The sequence below is a fragment of the Hemitrygon akajei genome, chromosome 10, assembly GCF_048418815.1.
Source record: "Hemitrygon akajei chromosome 10, sHemAka1.3, whole genome shotgun sequence".
Lineage (NCBI taxonomy): Eukaryota > Metazoa > Chordata > Chondrichthyes > Myliobatiformes > Dasyatidae > Hemitrygon > Hemitrygon akajei.
Genome location: NC_133133.1, coordinates 45,447,536 through 45,472,881, shown reverse-complemented (window position 1 = coordinate 45,472,881; position 25,346 = coordinate 45,447,536). Strand labels below are relative to the sequence as shown.

At 37.7% G+C, this 25,346-nt stretch overlaps 1 protein-coding gene across 1 annotated transcript in view; it reads left to right on the top strand.

Moving 5' to 3' along the window:
• tex11 (testis expressed 11) overlaps positions 1-25,346 on the top strand; it is a 127,623-nt gene that overhangs the window by 54,768 nt on the left and 47,509 nt on the right. The window contains exons 13-17 of the mRNA XM_073057561.1: positions 1,343-1,494; positions 2,968-3,053; positions 4,914-5,051; positions 15,810-15,912; positions 22,298-22,422. Of these exons, the coding sequence (XP_072913662.1) occupies positions 1,343-1,494; positions 2,968-3,053; positions 4,914-5,051; positions 15,810-15,912; positions 22,298-22,422 (604 nt within the window). The remainder of the gene's footprint in view (positions 1-1,342; positions 1,495-2,967; positions 3,054-4,913; positions 5,052-15,809; positions 15,913-22,297; positions 22,423-25,346) is intronic.

Genomic DNA, 25,346 nt, shown 5'->3' with positions numbered 1-25,346 from the left:
GGACATACAAGAAACTGAGTGGGAAATGGCATGCTTAAAAGCCCAAAAACAATCAATTAATACAAGAATGAAACTATTACAATACAAATGATTAATGAGAACTTACATTTCCCTGGTCAAACTGAACCATTGGACCCCTGGCATCCTGGACACTTGTGTTAAATGTTTAGAAGAAAAGGGTACTCTGTTTCACTGTGTATGGGACTGTCCTGAATTTAAAAAAAATACTGGAAAATAGTCGTTCAGACAATATCTGAGATTGTGGGAGTAAAGGTGCCTCACCATGCAAAAATGTGTGTATTAGTAGGTATATATCCAAAGAACTTGACTGTTAGTCCAAAACAGTCAACTTTAATTGGCTTTGGACTCCTACAGGCCAGGAGGATGATAGCTTTATCTTGGAAATAAATGGATATACCTTCAATAGATGTATGGGTGAAGGAGATGGCATCTTGTATTATATTGAAGAGACTGACTTACATAACCAGGAGCATTTGAAAATGTGTGGAAACCTTTTTTGGAGTTTCTTGGACGTCAAGGTGCATAGTCATTTTGAAATAGCTGTGTGTTGTTCAGTGCTTCTACAGTTTTTTTCTGATGTGTTTTATTTCTTTATTAAATATGTGAAATGTGAAATCTCCTTTGATGATTGTGAAAAACAAGGACATGTTACATTATTTAGTTTAATTATTATTTGTATATGTGAAGTATATTATAAAATTCAATAAAATATTGTTTTAAAAACAATGAAAAATCAATTTAAGATATATATATATATATATATATATATATATGTATTCCTAACTGGAAGACTTATTTATTATTGCCACATTTTCTGGTCAGATTTGTTTGAAATTTTGCCAGTACAAATCATTGGGTTTACCTTTATGTTTTCCTTGTTATACATCTATTTTGCATTTTTTTGATGAACCAGTCTCATTTGTAACTTTTCCTAATGACTTAAATTTGTAATGACCCGGAAAATTTTAAGCAAACTGAAATGAAGTTTCATATGATTATACATTTTCAAAAATTGTTCTAGAAAATTCTAGCAGGAGTAAGCTTGCAAAAGTTAATTCAGCATTGGCCCATTTTAAAAATTCTTGCTGAAATGGGTAAAAGTTAATTAAACAGTCCACCTCTCATTATTAAAGACAATTTTTCTTGATTTATTTTTGGCCAGTTGCAAGCATGCTAATTAATAAAGGTGCTTGTAATTAAAAGATGATTTCATGGTTTAGAGATTTTCTTGGTACTAGGTAGTAATAAATCTACAAAATATTTATTGCTGAATCCACACATAAAGTGTTGACTTAATAACTAATGCATTATATTTCAACAGAGATGTGCTGTCCTTTGAATTTTTGACAATTCTGTCTAAGCAGTTTGAAACCCATCATGACATTGGGGAGATTTTGCTGGTGCATTTTATGCAACTTTTGCAGAAAGGCAAAGAGGTCCTTGCCAAGCAAAAAATAGAAGACATTATAGCAGGTATGAGAAAAGTCAATTAGGACTTCTCATTGTAGCAGTGTTGGGTAGGATATGTAGGATTCCATCTTCCACTTCCTTCAAACAAAAGGGGTAGCCATGGGCACTTGTATTGTGTCCCAGCTATGCTTGTCTGTTTGTCAGCTACGTGGGACAGTCTATGTTCCAAGCCTACACTGATGACCATCCCACACTTTGCTTACGCTACATCGATGGCTGCATTGGTGTTCCTTCCTGCACCCATGTTGAACTCGTTGATTTCGTCCACTTTGCCTCCAACTTCCACCCTGCCCACAAATTCACCTGGTCCATTTCTGACACTTCCCTTCCTCGATCTCACTGTCTGTATCTCTGGAGACAGCTTGTCCACCAATGTCTATTATAAACCAATGGACTCTCACAGATATCTGGACTATACCTCATCCCAACCTGCTACTTTTAAAAACACCACCCCCTTCTCTTAATTCTACCTTCTCCATCGCATCTGCCCTCAGGATGAGGCTTTTCATTCTAGATTGAAGGAGATGTCCTCCTTTTCCAAAGAGAGGATTTCCCTGCTTCCACGATTAATGCTGCTCTCAACTGCATTTCTTCCATTTCATGCATGTCTGCTCTTACCCCATCCTCCCTCCTCCCTATTAGGGATAGAATTCCTCTTGTCCTCACTTACCACCCTATTAAACTCCACATCCAGCACATAATTATCTGAAACATCTGCCACCTCCAACTGGATCCCATCACTGAACACATCTTTCCATCCCCCACCATTCCTGCTTTCTGCACGGTTTGCTCCCTGTGCAACTCCCTTGTCCGTTTGTCCTTCCCCACTGATCTCCCTCTTGCACTTATCCTTGCAAGCAGAGCAAATACTACACCTGCCCCTGCACCTCCTCCCTTACTACCATTCAGGGCCCCAAACAGTCCTTCCAGGTGAGGTGACACTTCACCTGTGAGTCTGTTGGAGTCTTCTACTGTGTCGATGCTCCTGGTGTGGCCTCCGGTATATTGGTGAGAGAGACCCGACAAAGATTGGGAGACCACCTTGCCGAGCATCTGTGCTCCATCCACCAGTGGCTCCCCATTTTAATTCCGCTTCCCATTCCCATATGTCCAGCCATGGCCTTCTACACTATCGTGATAAGGCCACATTTAGGTTGGAGGAGCAACACCTTATATTCTGTTTGGGTACCCTCCAACCTGATGGTATGAACATCGATTTTTTAACTTCCAGTAATGATCAAATTATTATTTTGAAATGTTTCATCAAGAAAATTCCCCTGAAGTTAGTTCAATTTAGATGCCTCATTATCTTTTAGTAGACTTTATAATTAAATGTATTTCTAATAAAGTGTATGGCATGGACCAGTTGGACTGAAGTACTTGTTTTTGTGTTGCTTGACTCTGTGAATCTGTGTTCCAATAACTAAGTCTTCCTGTTTATTTTCTTGTGGTTAATTCTTTTAATCACAATTTTAGGTCATTACACAGGCAAAAGGCTTTCATCAGAAATTCTGACTCAGTTTCACATTGTTCTTTGGGAAAGAGCTGCCAGGTATTTTGAGGTGAGACATACTAAAGCTCTCATGAAATCCTACCAAAAGTTATGAGATGCAATTTGGACCTGGGTCCCTGAAGGCTGAATTCAGCTTTTTATTGCATTCACATTTAGAGATGTCTAATATTTTTACCATTGAGGTCCTTATAAATTGTCCTCAAGCATTCAATTGATACTTTATTTATCAGTTTCTAGAGTAAAAATTCTGCTTTGTGAACAATTGGTAAAATGACAATAATTGCAAATAGGACCCCTTTAAATTTTTTTTCTCTCTCTCTTGACTTCTGACTGTAACTCACTTCTGTGTGAGCAAATACAGAATCTCCCTTTACACCTTAAAAATTGGGTGTTGTCAATCCACCATGTCATAGAAATTTATGGCAGAGAAGATGGCCATGTATTCCCCATAGGGCAAAGATGGACTTTAGATTAATCCCACCCACAATTAGCATTGTTTTTGATGACTGAATATCTTTAGAAATGCATAAGCTATTCCTTGTTAGATTGAACACAGTACTCTGTTTCCTAGCAAGTTAGAAATCCAAAAGCCATTAAAATACCCCAGTTAATGCACAGGTGCAGATGAATGAGCTTTTTAAAAAGCATTGTAAAGGCTCACAGATGTGTACAATTAGCTGTAGCACTGGTAATTCTGTAATTTGGTGACAGTTGCGAGTTTTGCAGAGATTTATGATTACTGTGTTATGTACTTTAAACTTGTGCAAAAGATTGTGAAAAATTTCTTCAACATCACAAGAACACAAGTTCCATCTACTTGATGCAAATGTCCAAGTCCAGAAGTCGTGCTGTTTTTATTTTACCAAATATTATCAGATATGAAGATGATGACCATTATATTGCATGAAAAAGAAGTTTGTCTACAATAGAGCGATGATAATTCACCTCTATTTCTGGGGTGGAGATTATAGTATGGATTCTATAAATGCTTCTATTGTACTTGTGGCCCCATGTCAGTTGTATAGTCTGATTCAACAAAATTCTAGAACTAGTATCTTATAAATATGCTGCTTAAAAATACTTCTTATAGTCCTCCATGATTAGATCTGATCTTACTCCTATAGTTTTAGGACAGATGGACTTTACTGCATATCATGTTTTGAAAGTTTTTACTTTATGACTGCTATAGGAAAAAATGGCCAGTAATGATCAATACCAGTAATGGAGCTTCTATTTATTCTACATTTCCAGTTATTAAATATTAAAATAATATTTTTGAATATTTGATATACTTTTAGTTGGGGAGGAAAGAGGGGCAGAGGGAGACCAAGGATGGTGAAACACATGCCAAAGCTTTTATTTGATTGGGCTACCTTGTTCTGAACATTTTTCACATTTTCCGATAATTGTAAATGCAAAAGATGCACTTAATTGACTTAAGCCCATGATTTAGTGTATGAACTAACTCTCTTAGCATGAGGCTCTGAGTGGAATATATAGCTGTAAAACTATAGTATAAACATGTCAAAGTTGGGAGCATAAAACATCTTGCAAATTTCTATGAACATAAAAAAACTCTTCAACACAAGGAAAAACAGGTGGTTACAACTTGTTAGTGGTTTGTAATTATAGAAAGTGTGGTTCACTCTACTCAATTCATTAAACCTCTAAAGTTGAGTAGCCAGCAGGAGGGTTGAGATAGAGGACTAACTGCCAGCCTTTTTTCTGCTTTAGTGTACCTGGATGGTTCCTTGTTCACGTTCTTCCTTGCTTGTATTGCAAAGAGTGTTACCCTGTATCCTAATTGTGACATAAGTACAACTGAAAGTTCTGAAAAATCCAGACATCTTTTAAGTTTTGAAGAGTCAGGAATCATAGTACTTAGCAAGTTTTTGCTCCCAATTTTTAGGTGCAGAATTATACTGAGGCACTTCAATGGTACAGTTATTCATTAAGTTTTTTCTCTGCTGGGCAAATGGATCTGAATCTAGCTAGACTACAAAGAAACAGGGCATCATGCTATCTGCATCTGAATCAGAAGGAAAAGGTAATTTTATTCTATATTGCTCTTCTTATGAGTTGGTGGGAGCGGGTGGGAGAAGCTATAGCAATGTTTGTAATAGCAGTTTTTTGTGGCCCCAGTCATAATATTTTCTTGTGCTAAATTGGATAATGATATGAAGATATGCAGATGATGACCATTATATTGCATGAAAAAGAGTTTGTCAACAATAGAGCGATGATAATTCACCTCTATTTCTGGGACGGAGATAACAGAATGGATTAAAGATGATGTGACCATTCAATTTAATATAGAGAGTACTCTTTGCTGCTTGCTAATTATAATGATGACTGAGCAGAAAATAGTGCCATTGATCACAAACATAAGTAGTAGGCTTAATATCATTTCTTGGTAGCTATACTTAAATGTAGACTACGCAGCTTAAATTTCAACAGCTCTTTTAAAAGAGGAATTGATGTTTGCTGGATCTGCTCATATAATTTGAAATTCTTTATGGCAACAATGATTAACGAGGACAGAGTTCTACAAATTCAAGTTTTATGGTGCTACAGAGACGGTGATATGGAAGTGGAGAGTTATTGTGCCAGCTTATGCTAAACTGGACACCTACAATTCTTCTACAGTCTGCATTCACCCATGCCAAATGTAAGTTCTGCACAGCAATTGGATCTTGGAGCCTAATGAGGAAGCCCCAGCCTCTAATGGTGGTAAACTGGAAGCAGAGCTTTGCCTCCTAAACCTCAAGGAAAACAGTGGGGTCTTGGATCACCAATTTGACTTGATGCAGAATTGGATTGCCAGTGTTTTGGTTTCCCCTGTTCCACCTGCAGGATAGACCCTACAGAGGTGATAGTAATGTGATATACAGGTGGAAAGAAGTAACCCTTGGACTACACTGGTGAATATATTTTCTAGTTGGTAGTAGTTCACTGCAGCTATAGTTTGCTGGTGGTAGTAAGAATAAATGTTCAAATGAATCACTACTTCCTGTCCTGCATGGCATTCAGTTTCATATGCTGTTGGAGTTACATTAATTATTGCAGTTTGGGAGTTTCAATTAAGACTTTGTAGATTGTAGAAAAGCTTTGGAGTATTAAAATTTGACTCAGTGACTGAAGCAGAACCAGCCATTGAGCTAATTTGCTCCTATGTTCTATGTCTTATACTTCTGAAGCCATGATGTGTATCTGCCCTGTTCATTTGAGTTTCTTAGTTAATGATGATCCCAGGATGTAGCAATGAGGTTTAAATGGCAAAATGCAATTGAGTGTTAGTGGTAGGTGATTACTTTCATGTTCGATTGTTTTTTGCCGGGTACTTTTGTGGCACCAGTGCAACTGCCAATTCTCTTTCTAGTTCTTGTTTAGCTCTTTCTAGATGCTGATTTGGAATGCTTTGTTTTATAATGAGATGTGAATGGAATGATACATTACTCACTCATCACAGCCTATTGTTGATAAGCCTAGGAACTTTGATTAGTTCTTAATTGTTACTGTATTTCATGTCTTGTGTGGCAGCTGAGTGTAGAGTGCAAATATAAAAATTGTTAACATTCTCCATACAGTGCTGTTTTATTAATGAAAATCACAAAATTGCTGTTACTGAAAATGTGAAACACTCAACAGGTTAAGTGGCAAATGTAGAAGAGGAACAATTAACATTTGTAATCAAAGATCCATTTTTTCCTTTAACCTATCTCATGAAGGGACGATGATGTAAAATGTTAATGATATTTTGTGCTCTATACAAAATAAGCTTACTCTCAAGCTCACAGACAGTTGATCAGTCAGTCAGGTACTGGTGTGGCAAGATGGGAGAAATACTGTTCACAATTATCTAGGACTCCACTAATTGTAGGGTGGTCAATTGGGAGATTCCCCAAAAAAATTCTCAGTAGCATATAATATTGTTATAAAGCAAATGATTTAATTAATCAAATGACTGAATAAACAAAACTCATTTGAAATGACAAGGTTATGGATTTATTTCCCAGTATTTTGGGTGTTGAATTAGGTTAAATTTTACATTTTTTTTAATTAAAGCTGAATATTTATTGTATTGTAGCGATGTACTACATACAAAGCTAGAGACGACATACAAAGCTAAGTCGTTTCGAGACTAGTTTATTCAAACTTCGCGGCGCTGGCATTTAATCCCTAGTGCCCGCCCTCTCTGGGCGGAAATGACATCAGAGGTGCATTACCAAAGTCTCTCCCCGCGCGCTGGCTATTTGTGAGCCGGTTTGCCTACACAGAAAGTGGGTCGCCACAGTATTACTTTACATTTATTTAGCCATGTGCAATGATCCGGAGGTGATACAAAAGCTTAAGGTTAAGGAACCTTTAGGGAACAGTGATCATAATTTGATCAAGTTCACTTTGAAATTTGAGAAGGAGTAACTAAATTGCAGTGTGTCGGTATTTCAGTGGAGTGTCGGTATTTCAGTGGAATTAAGGAAATACAAGCACATGAGAGGGGAGCTGACCAAAGTTGACTGGAAAGAGACACTAGCAGGAAGGTCAGCAGAGCAGCGATGGATGTAGTTTCTGCGAAAAATGAGGGAATGCAAGACATATATTTTCCAAATAAGACGAAATTTTTGAATGGAAGAAGGACACTACCATGGCTGACAAGTGAAGTCAGAGCCAAAGTAAAAGCAAAAGAGAGGGCATACAGGAAAGCCAAAGATAGAGGATTGGGAAGCTTTTAAAAACTTGCAGAAGAAAGCTAGGAAGGTCATTAGGAAGGAAAAAATGAATTATGAAAGGAAGCAGGTGACTAATATTAAAGAAGATACTAAAAGCACTTTTAAGTATATAAAGAGACTTGAGGGTAGATATAGGACCAATAGAAAATGACGCTGGAAATATTGTAATGAGAGATGCAGAGATGGTAGAGGAACTGAATGTGTATTTTGCATCAGTCTTCACAGTGGAAGACATCTGCAGTATACCGGACATTCAAGAGTGTCAGGGAAGTGAAGTATGTGCAGTGAAAATTACGACTGAGCAGGTGCTCAGGAAGCTTAATAGTCTGAGGGTGGATAAATCTCCTGGTCCTGATGGAATGCACCCTTGGGTTCTGAAGAAAGTAGCTGGAGAGATTGCGGAGGCATTAGCAATGATCTTTCAAGAATCATTAGATTCTGGCATTCTACCAGATGACTGGAAAATTGCAAATGTTACTCAACTATTTAAGTGGGGTTGGAGGCAGCAAAAAGGAAACTATAGACCTGTTAGCCTGACATCAGTGGTGGGGAAGTTGTTGGAATCAACTGTTAGGGATGAGATTATGGAGTACCTGGAGGCACATGACAAGATAGGTCAAAGAAAGCATGGTTTCCTGAAAGGAAAATCCTGCCTGAGAAGCCTACTGCAATTTTTTGAGCAAGTTTCAAGCAGGATAGACAAAGGAGATGCACTGGATGTGGTGTACTTGGATTTTCAGAAGGCCTTTGACAAGGTGCCACACATGAGGGTCGGTGTTGGGACTGCTGCATTTTACGATGTATGTCAGTGATTTGGTCTATGCGATTAATGGATTTGTGGCTAAATTTGCTGATGATACAAAGATAGGTGGAGGAGTGGGTAGTGTTGAGGAAACGGAGCCTGCAGAGAGACTTTGATAGTTTAGGGGAATGGGCGAAGAAGTGGCAAATAAAACACAATGTTGGAAAGTGTATGGTCATGCACTTTGGTGAAGAAATAAATGGGCAGACTATTATTTAGATGGGGAGAGAATTCAAAGTGCCAAGATGCAAAGTGACAAGATGCAAAGTGACTTGGGAATCATTGTGCAGGATACCCTAAAGGTTAACCTCCAGGTTGAGTTACCGGTGAAGAAGGCAAATGCAATGTTGGTATTCATTTCTAAAGGTGTAGAATATAGGTGTAGAGTAAGGGTGTGATATTGAGGCTCTGTCAGGCACTCGTGAGACCACACTTGGAGTAATTTGTAAAAATTTGGGCTCCTTATTTTTGAAAGGATATACTGACATTGGAGAGGGTTCAGAGAAGATTTATGAGAATGATTTCAGGAATGAAAGAGCTACTATATGAGGAACGTCTGGCAGCTCTTGGGCTGTATTCTCTGGAGTTCAGGAGAATGAAGGGGGATCTCAAAGAAACATTCTGAGTGTTAAAAGGCCTGAACAGATTAAATATGGCAAAGTTATTTCCCATGATAGAACTAGGACAAGAGGGCACGACTTCAGAATTGAAGGATATCCTTTCTTTTTATTATCATCCAAAATACAAGAGTACATCAAAGTAAGTAACACTTACAATGTCTGAAAAGAGGAAAAAACAATATTAAGGATTGAAAAATATGGTGACACAAAAAAAGAGAAGAAAAAAAACCTCCTAAAGCAAGAAAAAAGTGAGAAAAAAAAGACCCATCAGGTATTCAAACCCAGAGCCATGCATCATACAAAAAACTTCTAAATATAAACATCAAACCGCCAGCAAAAAAAAATTGTACCAAAATTTACAATTAGATCGTGGAGAAAATCTCTCAACTCAAATGGTAATAACGAGCAAATGAACCCCATCTTTCCTCAAAATTAAACATAGGTTCGAAGGTTTGACTTCTAATTTTCCCCAAACTAAGACATAACATCACTTGAGAGAACCATTGTATCAGAGTGGGAGCCAATGTATCCTTCCACTTCAACAAAATGGCCCTCCTAGCTATAAATGTAACAAATGCAATAACATGTTAGTCAGACAAAGAAATGCCATGAATATTTTGAGGTATTATTCCAAAGAGCACAGTTAATTTGTTAAGTTGTAAATTAATTTTAAATGCTTTAGAAATTGTAGAAAAAAACTGACTTCCAAAACTGTTCCAATATAGAACAAGACCAAAACGTGTGTCAGTGTAGCTGTCTCAGTTTTACATCGATCACAATAACTATCAACATTAGGAAAGATTTTAGACAATCTCTCCTTTGTCAAATAATAACGATGTACAATATTAAATTGAATCAATGAATGGCTAGCACAAATCGAGGAAGAGTTAACTAACTTCAAGTCCGCATCCAGTCCTCCGTTATAAAAGTCAAATTAAGTTCCTTTTCCCAATCTTGTTTAATCTTAAAGAAAGGGCGCTTATCCCATTGTAATAATAAATTATAGATTCTTCCAATGGAACCCTTCATCAAAGAGTTCATACTCATAATAGTATCTAACAGGTCGGTCTCTAATATGCAAGGAAAATTACTTAAATATTTTTGTAAGAAATGTCTAACTTGAAGGTATTGTAAGAAGTGTGAATATGAAAGAGAGTATTTATCAACTAATTGTTCAAAAGACATCAGTCTATCTTCTTTAAATAGATCCAAAAAAGAACTAATAGCTTTATTTTTCCAAAATAAAAAAATTGGATCACTCAAAGAAGGCTTAAAAAATAGTTTTGATAAATTAAACTACAAAGTTTAAATTTTTTACGATTTAAAAAAATTACAGAACTGGAGCCAAATTTGTAAAGAATACCTAATCACAGGGTATAAATTTAAATTAGCAACTTTAGCTAATTATATAGGTAGAGCAGCTCCCAATAACGAAGTTAAATAAAACTTTCACAGCTTTCAATTCCAAATTTACCCAAATTGGCTGCTCGTTCTTATCAACCTAGTATAACCAAAAGGACAGATATTGCACATTAACAGCCCAGTAATACATTCTTAAATTAGGCAAAGCAAGACCTCTGTCCTTTTTCAATTTTTGTAAGTGAAATATTTCCATTCGACTCGATCAAATGCTTTTTCAGCATCCAAAGAGATGACGCATTGTGGAGTTTTAAAAGAGGATGAATATATAATATTAAATAACCTCCGAACATTTGAAAAGGAATAACAACCCTTTATAAATCCTGTTTGATCTTTAAAAATAATTTTACCCAAAATATTTTCCAACCGATTGGCCATTATCTTTGACAGGATCTTAGCATCAACATTCAATAATGAAATAGGTCTATATGAAGCACAATCAGTAGGATCTTTTCTCCTTTTAAGAATTAAAGAAATAGAAGCCTCATTAAAAAGTAGAGGGTAAATCACCTTTCACAAAAGAGTCCTTAAGCATTTCCAACATATACAGAGAAAGCAATTTTCCAGATTTTTTAATAGAATTCTACAGGATAGCCATCAAGTCCAGGGGCCTTACCAGATTGCATTGGAAAAAATAGCTTTATAAATTTCGGCTTCAGTAATTTGAGCATCAAGAGTTTTTTGATCCTCAACAGAAATTTGAGGAAAAGCAATTTTTTGTAAGAAAAATTTTAGAAGAATCCACTGGAAATTGAGATTTATAAAGTTCAGTATAAAAATCTTTTTTTTAGAAGAATCCACTGGAAATTGAGATTTATAAAGTTCAGTATAAAAATCTTGAAAAATCTCATTAATTTCTTTATATTGCCAAGCCAGAGTGCCATCTTTCCTATGGATTTTCAAAATTTGCCTTTTGGCTCTGTCCGTTTTTACTTGAGATGCAAGCAGTTTGTATATTTTTATTTACAAACATATAAAATTGACTTTTTAGCTTAAGCAAGTTGCCTTCAATCGGATGAGTTAATAAATTATATTGTGATTGAAGTTCCACCCTTTGTTTAACTAAGTCAATATTAGGGGAAATTGCATAAATATTATCTAAATCTTTAATTTGTTTTGAAATCTTATCTAATTCTACTTAGTCTGTTTTTTAAGCTTAGCTGAATAAGAAATAATCTGACCACGTAAAAATGCTTTAAATATATCCCATATGATTAATTTAGACATACCCCCTATATCATTAAAAAGAAAAAATTCTGGATTTCAATAAAACTAACAAAGTCAGAATTTTGCAATAATGTTTGGGATAGGCACCAAGGTGGGCGGGCAAGGATGACATCACCAAATTCAAAAGACAGTTTCAAAGGCGCATGATCAGATATAGCAATAGCGTCATATTCACAATTCTTAATGCTAGGCAAGAGGTGAGGGTCGACTATAATATAATCGATCCTTGAATATTTTCTATAAACATGTGAGAAAAAAGAATATTCTCTGTCATCAGGGTGTAAATATATCCATAGTTCAATCAATCCAAAATCGATCAAAGAGGAATTAGTAAGTGATACAGAGCGATTTGGAAGTGGCTGATTGGTTGAGCTCTTGTCAATCAAGGGATTTAAATCCCTTAAAGTTAAAATCCCCACCTATTATCAACATATATTCATTTAAATCAGGCAATAGAGCAAATACATTTTTAAAAATCGAGGATCATCTAAGTTAGGACCATAAAAATTGACCAAAACAACTTTTCTATTACAAATGACTCCTTTAACAATTAAAAATCTACCATTAAAATCTGACTTAATATCTTCTTGAAGGAACAAAATATTGGATTTAATAAAAATAGACATCCCTTTAGTTTTACTTTGAGAGGTAGAGTGAAATTGCAAACCATTCCACGATCCAAAAAATCTGTCTTGATCTCCCGCCCTGATATGTGTCTCTTGGGCAAAAATTATATCAGGCTGGATTTGATTAATGATTTTAAAAGTCTTTCTTCATTTGATAGGATGATTCCAACCACGTACATTCCAACTTATTACATTTATCCGTTTAAATACCATACTATAATTTTATTCTACTTTACACATGCGCAGAGCACATACCAATACGGGATGATCAAAAATGGTGGCGATGAAGAATATAACCACATAATCCGGAACCACTCAGTGGGAAAAACCCCCTAACTCTAACCCAACCCCTCCCCCCACAGCTCAGAAAAAAGCAAGCACCTTATGATAGAAAACAAAGCCTAGACTACTCTGTCTGTCAAAATTTTAAAAGGTTCTCTACTCCGCCCCCAGTTTAAAAAAAAGATGAAATCCACTGATCTTGTAAGAGAAACGAGAAAGTCTCAACAGAGAAAAGTGTTTACGTTACAACATCTACAAACTATCCCATGTTTATAGTTAATCTTTTTTAAACAAGAGTAAACCAAAAAAATTATCTCTTAAAAAGAAAAACCAGCGCCATCTTAAATTTAACATTAGATCCCCTACAAAAGCTTTAATTTCAGTTATAAGACGCTATAATATTCTGTTACGTAAAAAAACATACTAATATCTTTAAAAAAAAATTTAAAAAGATAAACGGTTATTAAGATCTAAAATAAATTACCTAGAGAAACCAAGCATAATATTTAATAACAAATCAACACAAATTAAAAAAAGCTTAAAAAAAGTAAGAAGAAACATTAATAGCATATTTAACCCAACTAAATTTTCAAAACTACCAACTAATAATATTATATGAATAATTGAAACCTTCACTAAGTATATATAACAAAGAAAGTAACCCTATTAGTAGGAAAAACTACCAGTTAGTTAATTAAGAAAGAAACAAAAAAAAACATTAAATCAGATATTAGATTAAAGGAGTAAGTCCTCTTATCTTCTATTTCTCAGTCGAATGTCCAAATAACCATTTAAACAGTCATACTTGAACCATGATTCTTCTTTCCAAAACAAACTGATAATATATAATGAACAAGTCTCCTGATGTTCATAAATCAGCCTTCATAAAACTTCTTTCAAAAATGTTCATGCAGATAACCAAACAACCTTCCAGACAGTTCAATCGGCAGTTACAGCAGGTATGGTTTGAACAAACGCCAGTGGCACTTTGTTATCAAAAAAACATACAAGGAGGAGGATTAGGAGGAAAAACTTTCATTCTTGTTGGGTGATGCAAGGAAGGAAACAATATCTTTTCCTATGCCTGTTTCATTACCAGAGCAAATTTTGATCTTTGCTCCATTACCTCTTTCGGATAATCTTCATAGAAATGGAGCTCAGATTACTCAAATCTGAAAACTCTGCTTTCTTGCCTGTCGCATTATTTGATCCTTAATCTTAAACTGATGAAAACAGATCAAAATAGTGCGTTGTTTATCTTGTTGTCTCGAAGTAAACAATCTATGTACTCTTTATAGTAGGCGGCTGCGATAGTATAGTAGGAAATAAGGTAAAAAAAACCTACCAAAGTAAACAGTTAAGTTTCCATTTTCAATTCCTTCCTGCAGCCCAACAATTCGTATATTCCTTCGGCGAGACCTAGCTTCTAGGTCTATAATCTTATTTCGATATTTTTCCAAACAAGTTGTAGTTTCAAGCAATTTTTGCTTAGTTTCCTTCAATTCCTCTTCATGTGTAATAACTTGAGTTTCCAGATCTTTAAGTTTTCCTAGAAATGACATCATTTCATTACTGTTCTTTTCCAGTTGGTCTTTAATTGAATTCAGTGTTTGAACCATATCTTCGGCCCACAATGGCATTTCATTAGATCTTTCCTTTTGCATCTTTCCTTCTCCGTTGCCTTTATCACTAGGTTCAGACAAGTTCTTCCCACTCCTCAAAGACATACTGTTCCCCTTCAAGAATCAGCAACTAAAAATCTTAAATCTGAAGTTTAAACTAGAGGGGAAGGGAAAAAAGTTAGGAGCAGCACAGAAACTGCTGTTACTCCATTCACAGACAGGTGCAGTCTCCTAAGGATATCCATTTAGAACAGAGATGCGGAGAAATTACTTTTAGTCAGAGGGTGGTAGGTCTGTGGAATTTGTTGCCATGAGTGACTGTAGTGGCCATGTCATTGGGTGTATTTAAAGCAGAGACAGATAGGTTCTTGATTACCCAGGGCATCAAAGGGTATGGGGAGAAGGTGGGGGAGTGGGAATGACTGAAAGAATTGGATCAGCCCATGATTGAATGACTGAGCAGACTCGATGGGCCAGATGGCCACCTTCTGCTCCTATATTTTATGGTCTTATTTACTTTTTTCTCTGAAGCTTAAATTCATTATTCTAAATTATTTTGTTCATTAACTCTGTCCTCTTTGACAAATGCTAGTAAATTTGAAGAATTGATGGTAAGTGATTAGATATAGAGTTTTTTAATTTGTTCAACTTATCTTTCTTAAATATTGGAGGGAAAATAGCAATTTTTCAATTTAATAGAAGAGTTCTTGAATTGAATGAGGTTTAGTAGATCATTACAAAATGCCTTATTTTCTCAGCCAAATATTTTAACAGTCTGGCATGAGAACCATCCGATCCTGGTGATTTGTTGATAATATAGTTGTTCCATGCAAATCACATTAATTGAATGTAATTACAGGCAATTCTAAAAGGTATTCGGACAGGTACAAAGTTAAGAGAGCATTGCAGGGATATCAACCACGCAAAGACAGATGAGCCTAGCTGAGATGGCATGGACAAGTTAAGCCAAAGGCCCTTTCTGTTTATGATTCCTGTGTACATATTTATTATCCTTTACAGGATTCCCTAATGTACGATGTAGTATAAAATCTGTTCTTGTGGAATTTCTGTTTTAAAAAAAAAGTAACAAAAAACTTTTTTTCAACTCTCATTTCTTGATGTTTGAGCAGATACAGCTTCATGTTACAAAAACTATGATATAGTTTTCTAGGAACAAATCACATTCTCCATAAAGCAGGAGTTGGCTGTAGTTCTTTGTATAGATGTGCTTCTGATTTTTTTTTGTTACACTCTTTATTCAGTCAGTGTTAAAACAGTTTGTACCTTTCATGAGTAAGATTATTACTAGAACAAATATCTTATTAAGAAATGGCCTCCAAATAAAGCATTATTTGACTGCTTTGGAACAATACATCTGGTAACTTTGTGAATTAGTTCAGTTAAGCAATCTTGAATTTGAGTTTACATTTTACATTTCTACAGATTTAAAAAGTCTCCTCAAACTTCTTATTTTTAGGCAAAAGAGGCCATAAAAGAAGCAGAACAAATTGATCCTGATAATATCTTCACACAGTTCAGTGTCTACAAAATTGCTATTTTGGAAGATGATGTACAAAAAGGTAATTGTAAAAACTGAAAAATATTGGAGATACTTAATAGGTCAGTCAGCTTACAAATACAGAGAGGCAGAATTAGTGCTTCAGGTTACCATTGGGTATGGTTTGGAGGAACCTGTCAGTGGTGGTGATCTGATGTCCACCTCGACAATAGAGATGGTGATTTGAGAGGTGTGTTGAAGTAGCCTCATACTAGTTCCAATTGATGTTCAGCAGACTAGCCTTCCATCGCAGAAAAAAGGCTAGGAACCTCGGCAGGTTAAATTCTCCTGAAAGCCCCCAGCTGGCTTCTCCTTTCCCTTCCATCACCCCATTTCTTTTCCCTTCCATCACCTCAACCCACATGTTCCTAACCTAAGCAACTACTCTTGCCTACCTACATCTCAGTATTCTAAATCAAATTTATTATCACTGTCTTATGTGACGTGAAATTTGTTTTGTGGCAGCAGTATAGTGCAAAGACATAAAATAATTTTAAGTTACAAAAAGTATAGTCCAAAAGAGGAATATGTGTTCATAGGTTCATGGTAGAGAGGAAGAATCTGTTTCTGAATCATTGAGTGGGTTTTTGAGCGGCTGTTACAGGTACAAACCCTCAATAATAATGATCAGTTAGGCGCAGAGAGAAACTCTATTTACTGCTCTTTGTATATTTCAATTATTGTAGTTCTGTTTTTATTTTTCTCCTCTTAAATCCATTATCTTAACCTGTTCCTTTTTTAGTCTTCCAATGTCCATAGTCTGCAACTGCCTTTTTGATTGCATCACCTTGTTTTTCTAACTTATTAGTTTCTTATTCCCTTACAGGATAATTTTGAGTGAGCGTTCACCTTTACTACTCTGTTTTCTTTTACCCTCACACATATTCCACGGTTGATTCTTCTGTCACCATCCTGTATAAGCGAGGAACCATCTACAAAAAAATAAATAGGGTTTATGTATTTGTTCTTATGTATTGCTTTACCTTATCTCCTTCCATCTCCCCACTTTATGTTTTGATACAAATGGCCCCTTGGGATTATTTGCTATCATATGCTGACACCTGTGCAGTTCTCCAGGACAATGAAGATTATCTGTGAAGAAGGTAGAATCTTTAATATCCTTACAACTACATCTCAATCCTGCAGTGTCAGGACTGACTGACTAAGTAATTTTAATTCAAACATCCAGCAGCAGCTAGATAAATGAGAGCTTTAAAGTGGTAAGGGAGTTTATGCTGAACTGCGGTTTGGACTTGCCCAGTATTTAAATTGAACTTTCATTTGTAATTTACATGACAAATACTATGACAAGACAAATACTACATGACATCAAACTATTTTCTACAGAAATGCAAACTCAAAATCACTATCAGAATCAACATCAGGTTTAATACCACTGGCATATGTCATGAAATTTGTAGTTTTGTGGCAGAAGTACATTGCAGTACGTAATAATTTTTAAAACAATTACCATAAGAAATAAATATATAAATTAAATTACATAAGTAGTGCAAAAAGAGAGCAAAAAATATCTTGTGAGCTGGTGTTCATGGGTTCAGTGCCTATTCAGAAATCTGACAGCAGAGGGGAAGAAGCTGTTCTTGAAATATTGAGTGTTTCAGGCTACTGTGCATCCTCCTTAATGGTAACAATAAGAAGATGGCTTGTCCTGAATGATAGGAGTCCTTAATGATGGATACCGCCTTGTCAAGGCATCACCTTTTGAAGATTGTTCTTAATGCTGGAAAGGCTGGTGCACATGATGGAGCTGGCTGAGTTTACAATTTTCTGCAGTATATTCTGATCCTGTGCAGTGACCCCTCGGCTCTCCACAGTACATATGTAGAAACTTGCAAGAATCTTTATTGATGTACCAAGTCACCTTAGATTCCTATTGAAGTATTTCCACTGTCATACCTTCTTTGTAATTGCATCAATATGTTGGACCCAGGATGGATCTTCAGAGAGTTGACACCCAGGAACTTAAAGTTGCTGACCCTCTTTACTGCTAATCCCTCGATGAGGACTGCTCTGTATTCCCTCGACTTTTCCTTCCTGAAGTTCACAAGCAATTCCTTGGTCTTGCTGATGCTGAGTGCAAGATTGTTATTGCAACACCACTCAAACAGTTGGATAGTGAGCGTTGTTAATGATGGGTAACACCTTCTTGAGGGACTGCCACTTGAAGATGTACTCGATGTTGGAGAGGGACATTCCTGTAATAGAGGAGTTGAACTGTAAGATTAAATGCACTGCAGCTCAGAAACAAGCCCTTCAGCCCATCCAGTCCAGGCCCAGCTGTTTTACTTCCTAGTACCATCTACCCACACCCAGTCCATGGTCCTCTGTATCTCTCTGATCCATGTACCTATAGAAACTTCTCTTAAATGTCTCAGGCCATTGACCTTTTATTTCTGAATTCTATCTTTTGCTTTTTTGACTTTAGAAAGTATTTATTTTACTGTTAGGAATTAAAAGACCTTTAGAAAAGTTTTGTTCCTTTTCCAAGGAGCTTGACACACCCAATACCTGCCAGTTAACCAGTGTTGTGGAGTCATTTGCCTAGAAATTGTGTCGTGCAATATCGTGCACTATGCAGTACAATTTCTGTGAAAAAGAAGGCATCGTTAAAATTCATGTTCTCAGCTTCTATTCTAGATCCTTCATTTGTACATTGTACTGTCATGTGGAAGTTTCCAGAACCATGTTTCTGGGATTTCTACTGCATGTATAGATTGCACCTTATGTGTGGACTGCTTATGTTCATGCAAACCTTCATAGCATCTGTTAACCTGCTGAACAGTTTCCAAGCCTGCTCTTAGAATCTGAATCAGGTAGATCTCCTCTACATAACTGCTTAATTTCTTGTTTCTACAACCTCTTCTGACCACTCATCCCACTTATCAATTTGCTATTAAACCTGACTATGCACCTACAAACACTGACTATTCATCACTCCTCCAAACTCCCGAACTGGTAACTGCATCTCTGCTTTATCTACTGAATTAGCCCTCTCACCTTAGACCAAATGAATCCTGGTAGCTGGTTCTCACGGGAATTTTCAAGCAGTCCTGATCTCTTCATTTATTGAATGGGTTACAGTGTTTTCTGATTCCCCGTCATTCACCCTTTGCTAACTGCCAACTTGGGCTTCCATTTCCTAGTGAGTATCATACCCTCTCTTCATTGTTGCCTTAGACTTAATCTAATTAGCTTCAGGGTGTGTGCAAAGGAAAGATTCTTGCGCAAAAACATTTTGGTAGTTTACATGCCATGGGCCTTAAGTGCAGCTAAATTTCATGTCAGCAGATCCACAGATTGTTTGTTGTCCCACTGCATTGTGAATGAGCCACCAATGGAATACCAGGCACTTCTAGAACCATTGACCTATTGTTAAAATTTCATGGAGGAAAGTAAATTGGATTGCAGAAGAGAAAGAGATCTAGGGGAACAAGAGATAGATAAACATCTATGCAATGTAAAAGCAAGGAAGCTAGTTACATAGAAATAGAAACAGGAAAGCCTACAACACAAAACAGGCCCTTTGGCCCACAATGCTGTGTCAAACGTACTTACATTAGAAATTACTTTGGGTTACCCATAGCCCTCTATTTTTCTAAGCTCTATGTGCCTATCCAGGAGTCTCTGAAAAAATCCTATTGTATCTGCCTCCACCACTGTCGCCGACAGCCCATTCCATGTACTCACCACTCTCTGCGTAAAAGAACTTACCCCTGACATCTCCTTGTTACCTACTTCCAAGCACCTTAAAAGTGTGTCCTCTCATGTTAGTCATTTCAGCCCTGGGAAAAAGCGTCTGACTATCCACACGATCAATGCCTCTCATCATCTTATACTCCTCTATAAAATCACCTTTCATTCTCTTATCACTCCAAGGAGAAAAGGCCAAGTTTACTCAACTTATTCTCATAAGGGATGCTCGCCAATCCAGGCAACATCCTTGTAAGTCTCCTCTGCACCCTTTCTATGGTTTCCATGTCCTTCCTGTAGTGAGGTGACCAGAATTGAGCACAGTACTCTCAAGTGGGGTCTGACCAGGGTCCTGTTTAGCTGTAACATTACCTGTTGGCTCTTGAACTCAATCTCACGGTTGATGAAGGCCAATACACCATATGCCTTCTTAACCACACAGTCAACCTGCACAGCAGCTTTGAGTGTCCTATGGACTCAGACCCCAAGATCCTTCTGATCCTCCACACTGCCAAGAGTCTTGCCACTAACACTATATCCTGCCATCATATTTGACCTACCAAAATGAACCACCTCACACTTATCTAGGTTGAACTTCATCTGCCACTTCTCAGCCCAGTTTTCCATCCTATTGATGTCCTGCTGTAACCTCTGATAGCCCTCCACACTATCGACAACACCCCAAACCTTTGAATCATCAGCAAATTTACTAACCCATCCCTCCACTTTCTCATCCAGGTCACTTATAAACGTCACAAAGAGAAGGGGTCCCAGAACAGATCCCTCAGGCACTCCACTGTTCACCAACCTCCCAACCTCTATGCAGAATATGACCCGTCTACAACCACTCTTTGCCTTCTATGTGCAAGCCAGTTCTGGATCCACAAGGCATGGTCCTCTTGGATCCCATGCCTTACTTTCTCAATAATCCTTGCATGGGGTACCTTATCAAATGCCTTGCTGAAATTCATATACACTACATCTATTGCTCTATCTTCATCAATGTGTTTAGACACATCCTCAAAAAAATCAATCAGGCTCCTAAGGCACAATTTGCCTTTGACAAAGACATACTGACGATTCCTAATCATATCATGCCTCTCCAAATGTTCATAAGTCTTGCCTCTCAGGATCTTCATCAACTGACCAACCACTGAAGTAAGACTCACTGGTCTATAATTCCTGGGCTATCTCTACTCCCTTTCTTGAATAAGGGAACAACATCTGCAACCCTGCAATCCTCTGGAATTTCTCCTGTCCCAATTGATGATGCAAAGATCATTGCCAGAGGCTCAGCAATCTCCTCCCTCTCTTCCCACAGTAGCCTGGGGTATATCTCATCTGTTCCCGGTGATTTATCCAACTTGATGTTTTCCAAAAGCTCCAACACATCCTCTTTCTTAATGTCTATATGCTGAAGCTTCTCAGTCCACTGTAAGTCATCTCTAAAATCGCCAAGGTCCTTTTCCGTAGTGAATACTGAAGCAAAGTATACATTAAGTACTTCTGCTGTTTCCTCCGGTTCCATACACACTTTTCCACTGTCACACTTGATTGGTCCTATTCTCTCACGTCTTATCCTCTTGCTCTTCACATACTTGTAGAATGTCTTCGGGTTTTTCTTAATCCTGCTCTCCAAGGCCTTCTCATGGCCCCTTCTGACTCTCCTAATTTCATTCTTAAGCTCTTTCCTGCTAGCCTTATAACTTCTTAAATATCTATCATTTCCTGTTTTTTTTGAACCTTTCGTAAGCTTTTCTTCTTGACTAGATTTTCAACTGCCTTTGTACACCACGGTTCCTGTACCCTTCCATCCTTTCCTTGTCTCATTGGAATGCACCTGTGCAGAACGCCATGCAAATATCCCCTGAACATTTGCCACATTTCTTGGGTACATTTCCCTGAGAACATCTGTTTCCAATTTATGCTTCCAAGTTCCTGCCTGATAGCTTCGTATTTTCCCTTACTTCCATTAAACTCTTTCCTAACTTGTCTGTTCCTATCCCTCTCCAATGCTATGGTGTAAAGGAGATAGAATTGTCATCACTATCTCCAAAATGCTCTCCCATTGAGAGACCTGACATCCGACCAGATTCATTTTCCAATACCAGATCAAGTACAGCTTCTCCTCTTATAGGCTTATCTACATACTGTGTCAAGAAACCTTCCTGAACACACCTAACGAGCTCCACCCCATCTAAACTCCTCAGTCTAGGGAGATGCCAATCAATAATGGGGAAATTAAAATCCCTCATCATGCCAACCCTGCTATTACTGCACAGTTCCAGAATCTGTCTCCCTATCTACTCCTTGACATCCCTGTTACAATTGGGTGGTCTATAAAAAACACCCAGTAGAGTTATTGACCCCTTCCTGTTTCTAACTTTCACCCACAGAGACTCAGTAGACAATCCCTTCATGACTTTCTCCTTTTCTGAAACTAGTCAGTTACCAATCTTTGCTAGAATTGCATGGTTTAGGGAACGTTTGTTTGAGATTGAAGGGTAAATGAAGGATGAGAATTCTGGAACTAACAGGGAAATTCAATTTTTTTAATGTAATTAATTTTTATATATATTTCCCATAGGCTAATGCAGAAAAAAGTATGTATTGTTTCATAATGGAGTTATTTCAAAGGAATGATATAAAATATGAATAGAAAGACATAAGTTTTGAACATTTCTATTATGCTTTAGCTGTGCAAGCGATTAAAATCATTGGGAAACTTGCAGAAAAACCAGAAGGATGCGAGGATAAGATGTTAACTGACAGAATCCCAGTGACTGATATTTTGAGTCTTGCTGCACAAGTTGCTCTAGAGGTAAAGAAGATTAGTTTTGTAAGATCAGAATATTCAACAAAAAATGCACTACATGATGTAAATGATGCCCATTTGCAAAGTTCAGAATGTTCAAAGTTCAAAATACTACTGGATGACTGACATACTTCTAAATTCTGTACACTGTGCATCAAAGTAACGTAACATTGTGGAATATATCTATTACAATTGATACATCTGATTGATATAAAGAATGTGAGGGCTTATCTAATGGATGTCTGTAAAATTATGAAGTTTTTTGATGCAATTGATGCAGCGAAAATAGTCCCAATTGTGGGGAAGAGTATAGATCGTCAAAAACTCCAATTGGTAATTCCGAGGAAATGTGTTTATCTAAAGAATGGTAAGAATGCATAATTTACTACCAAATGTAGCAATTGAATTAATACTGGAGGAACTGTACTTGAGGAAAGCTTGGACAAGCATCTGATAGTAGGGAATATAGTGTTGAACTGATAGAATTGAATAATTGAAGTATAGAAGAGAGTACACCTTACAGTCATCTGTAAAACCAAAGTTCTCTCTATTGACATTAAAGTTTCATGCAGAAACCCTGGAAAACATGCACCGCATCTTTGTTGCCGCTTTTTGACAAAGGCAAACATTAATGGCGACTAGTCATTGTCTTCAAAATGCCAGCACAGCTTTTGGTAGCTTGGCTATTCCACTATTACTTTTCAGATCTGCGACCACTACCACTAAGGAGGGCAGAGGCAACAGATGCATTGGACCACCTCCACCTGCACAGCAACATGTTTTTAAACATATTGCTTGCCCTGCATTGTCATTGTCTCTATATTTGGCAATTCTCTGCTCAATAACCTGCAGAAATACTTCCACCAGAAAGATTGCAAGGGTTCTAGTTGGTGACTCATCACCTCCTTCTCAAAGATAGTTAGGGATGGGCGATAGATTGCCAATGACACCTAGATAACAAAAAAAGAATAAAATAATCACTATTGTAAAAGTTTAATAGCTTTGTGGTTTGAGAAAATTAATTATTTGCAGTTCATATAGGAATATTCTCCAGTGTCTCAGAACTTTTGTAGCTTATCAAGTACTTTGCAGATGAAATCTTGAAGCTAACATTCATGTGCCTGCCTGATGAAAGCTAATGCATCTGTAAATGCATCTCTCCCATTTCCTGCACATCTGCCCTCACCCCATCCGCCCGCCACCCCACTCGGGATAGGGTTCCCTTTGTCCTCACCTACCACCCCACCAGCCTCCAGGTCCAACGTATAATTCTCTGTAACTTCCGCCACCTCCAACGGGATCCCACTACCAAGCACATCTTTCCCTCCCCCCCCTTTCTGCTTTCCGCAGGGATCGTTCCCTACGCAACTCCCTTGTCCACTTGTCCCCCCCCCCCCCCCCCCCCCATCCCTTCCCACTGATCTCCCTCCTGGCACTTATCCTTGTAAGTGGAACAAGTGCTACACCTGCCCTTACACTTCCTCCCTCACCACCATTCAGGGCCCCAGACAGTCCTTCCAGGTGAGGCGACACTTCACCTGTGAGTCGGCTGGTGTGGTATACTGCGTCCTGTGCTCCCGGTGTGGCCTTTTATATATTGGTGAGACCCGATGCAGACTGGGAGACCGTTTCACTGAACACCTACGCTCGGTCCACCAGAGAAAGCAGGATCTCCCAGTGGCTACACATTTTAATTCCACGTCCCATTCCCATTCTGATATGTCTATCCATGGCCTCCTTTACTGTCAAAATGAAGCCACACTCAGGTTGGAGGAACAACACCTTATATACTGGCTGGGTAGCCTCCAACCTGATGGCGTGAACATTGACTTCTCTAACTTCCGTTAATGCCCCTCCTCCCCTTCTTACCCCATCCCTGACATATTTAGTTGTTTGGTTTTTTTCTCTCTCTCTGCCCATCACTCTGTCTGTTCTCCATCTCCCTCTGGTGCTCCCCTCCCCCTTTCTTTCTCCCGAGGCCTCCTGTCCCATGATCCTTTCCTTTCTCCAGCTCTGAATCACTTTTGCCAATCACCGTCCCAGCTCTTAGCTTCATCCCACCCCCTCCGGCCTTCTCCTATCATTTCGTATTTCTTCCTCCCCCCACTACTTTCAAATCTCTTAGTATCTTTTCTTTCGGTTAGTCCTGACGAAGGGTCTCGGCCCGAAACGTTGACAGTGCTTCTCCTTATAGATGCTGCCTGGCCTGCTGTGTTCCACCAGCATGTTGTGTGTGTTGTTTGAGTTTCCAGCATCTGCAGATTTCCTCGTGTTTGCATCTGTAAATGTTACTTACTTAAAAGAGATGTTTGAAATGTCTTTAGTCTTCTGCAATATCTGTTCATAAACATATGTTTCATTTACTCATATTGGCCTTAACTCTTTCTCTGTTTTCTAGAAGGGATAAGATGGCAATGAAATGGAGATTACCACTCAATCTGTCAGGCTTTGTTTTCCTGACGAGACACCCCACACCTTATTCCATCTGTCATTTTCTGCCCATTCTCCTAATCTGCCCCAGTCCTTCTGCAGACTCTCTGCTTCCTTGACATTACTTATCCCTTCACCTATCTTTAGATCATCCACAAACTTGGCCACAAAGCCATCAATTCCCTCATCCAGAGCATTAACAAATAATGTGAAAAATAGCTGACCTGTCATCAACAGCCTAATCCTAGATTTAAGCAAGCAGTAGTTAGTCACCCAGTTTGAAGACGAGTGTTACTGGTGATTCTTATCATATGTAAAGGGATAACTATATGCATTCTTTTCAACTTGGTCCCAAGTGGAATTTAATGTGTGTGCACTTTAGTGGTTCCAAGTTTAATCACTACAACAGAAGACAAATTTCTATCCTTTAAACTTTTGTAGACAAATTCCAACCGTGTCCTTATTAATTTCAGCAAAAATCCCAATGATGTAAGTATTGT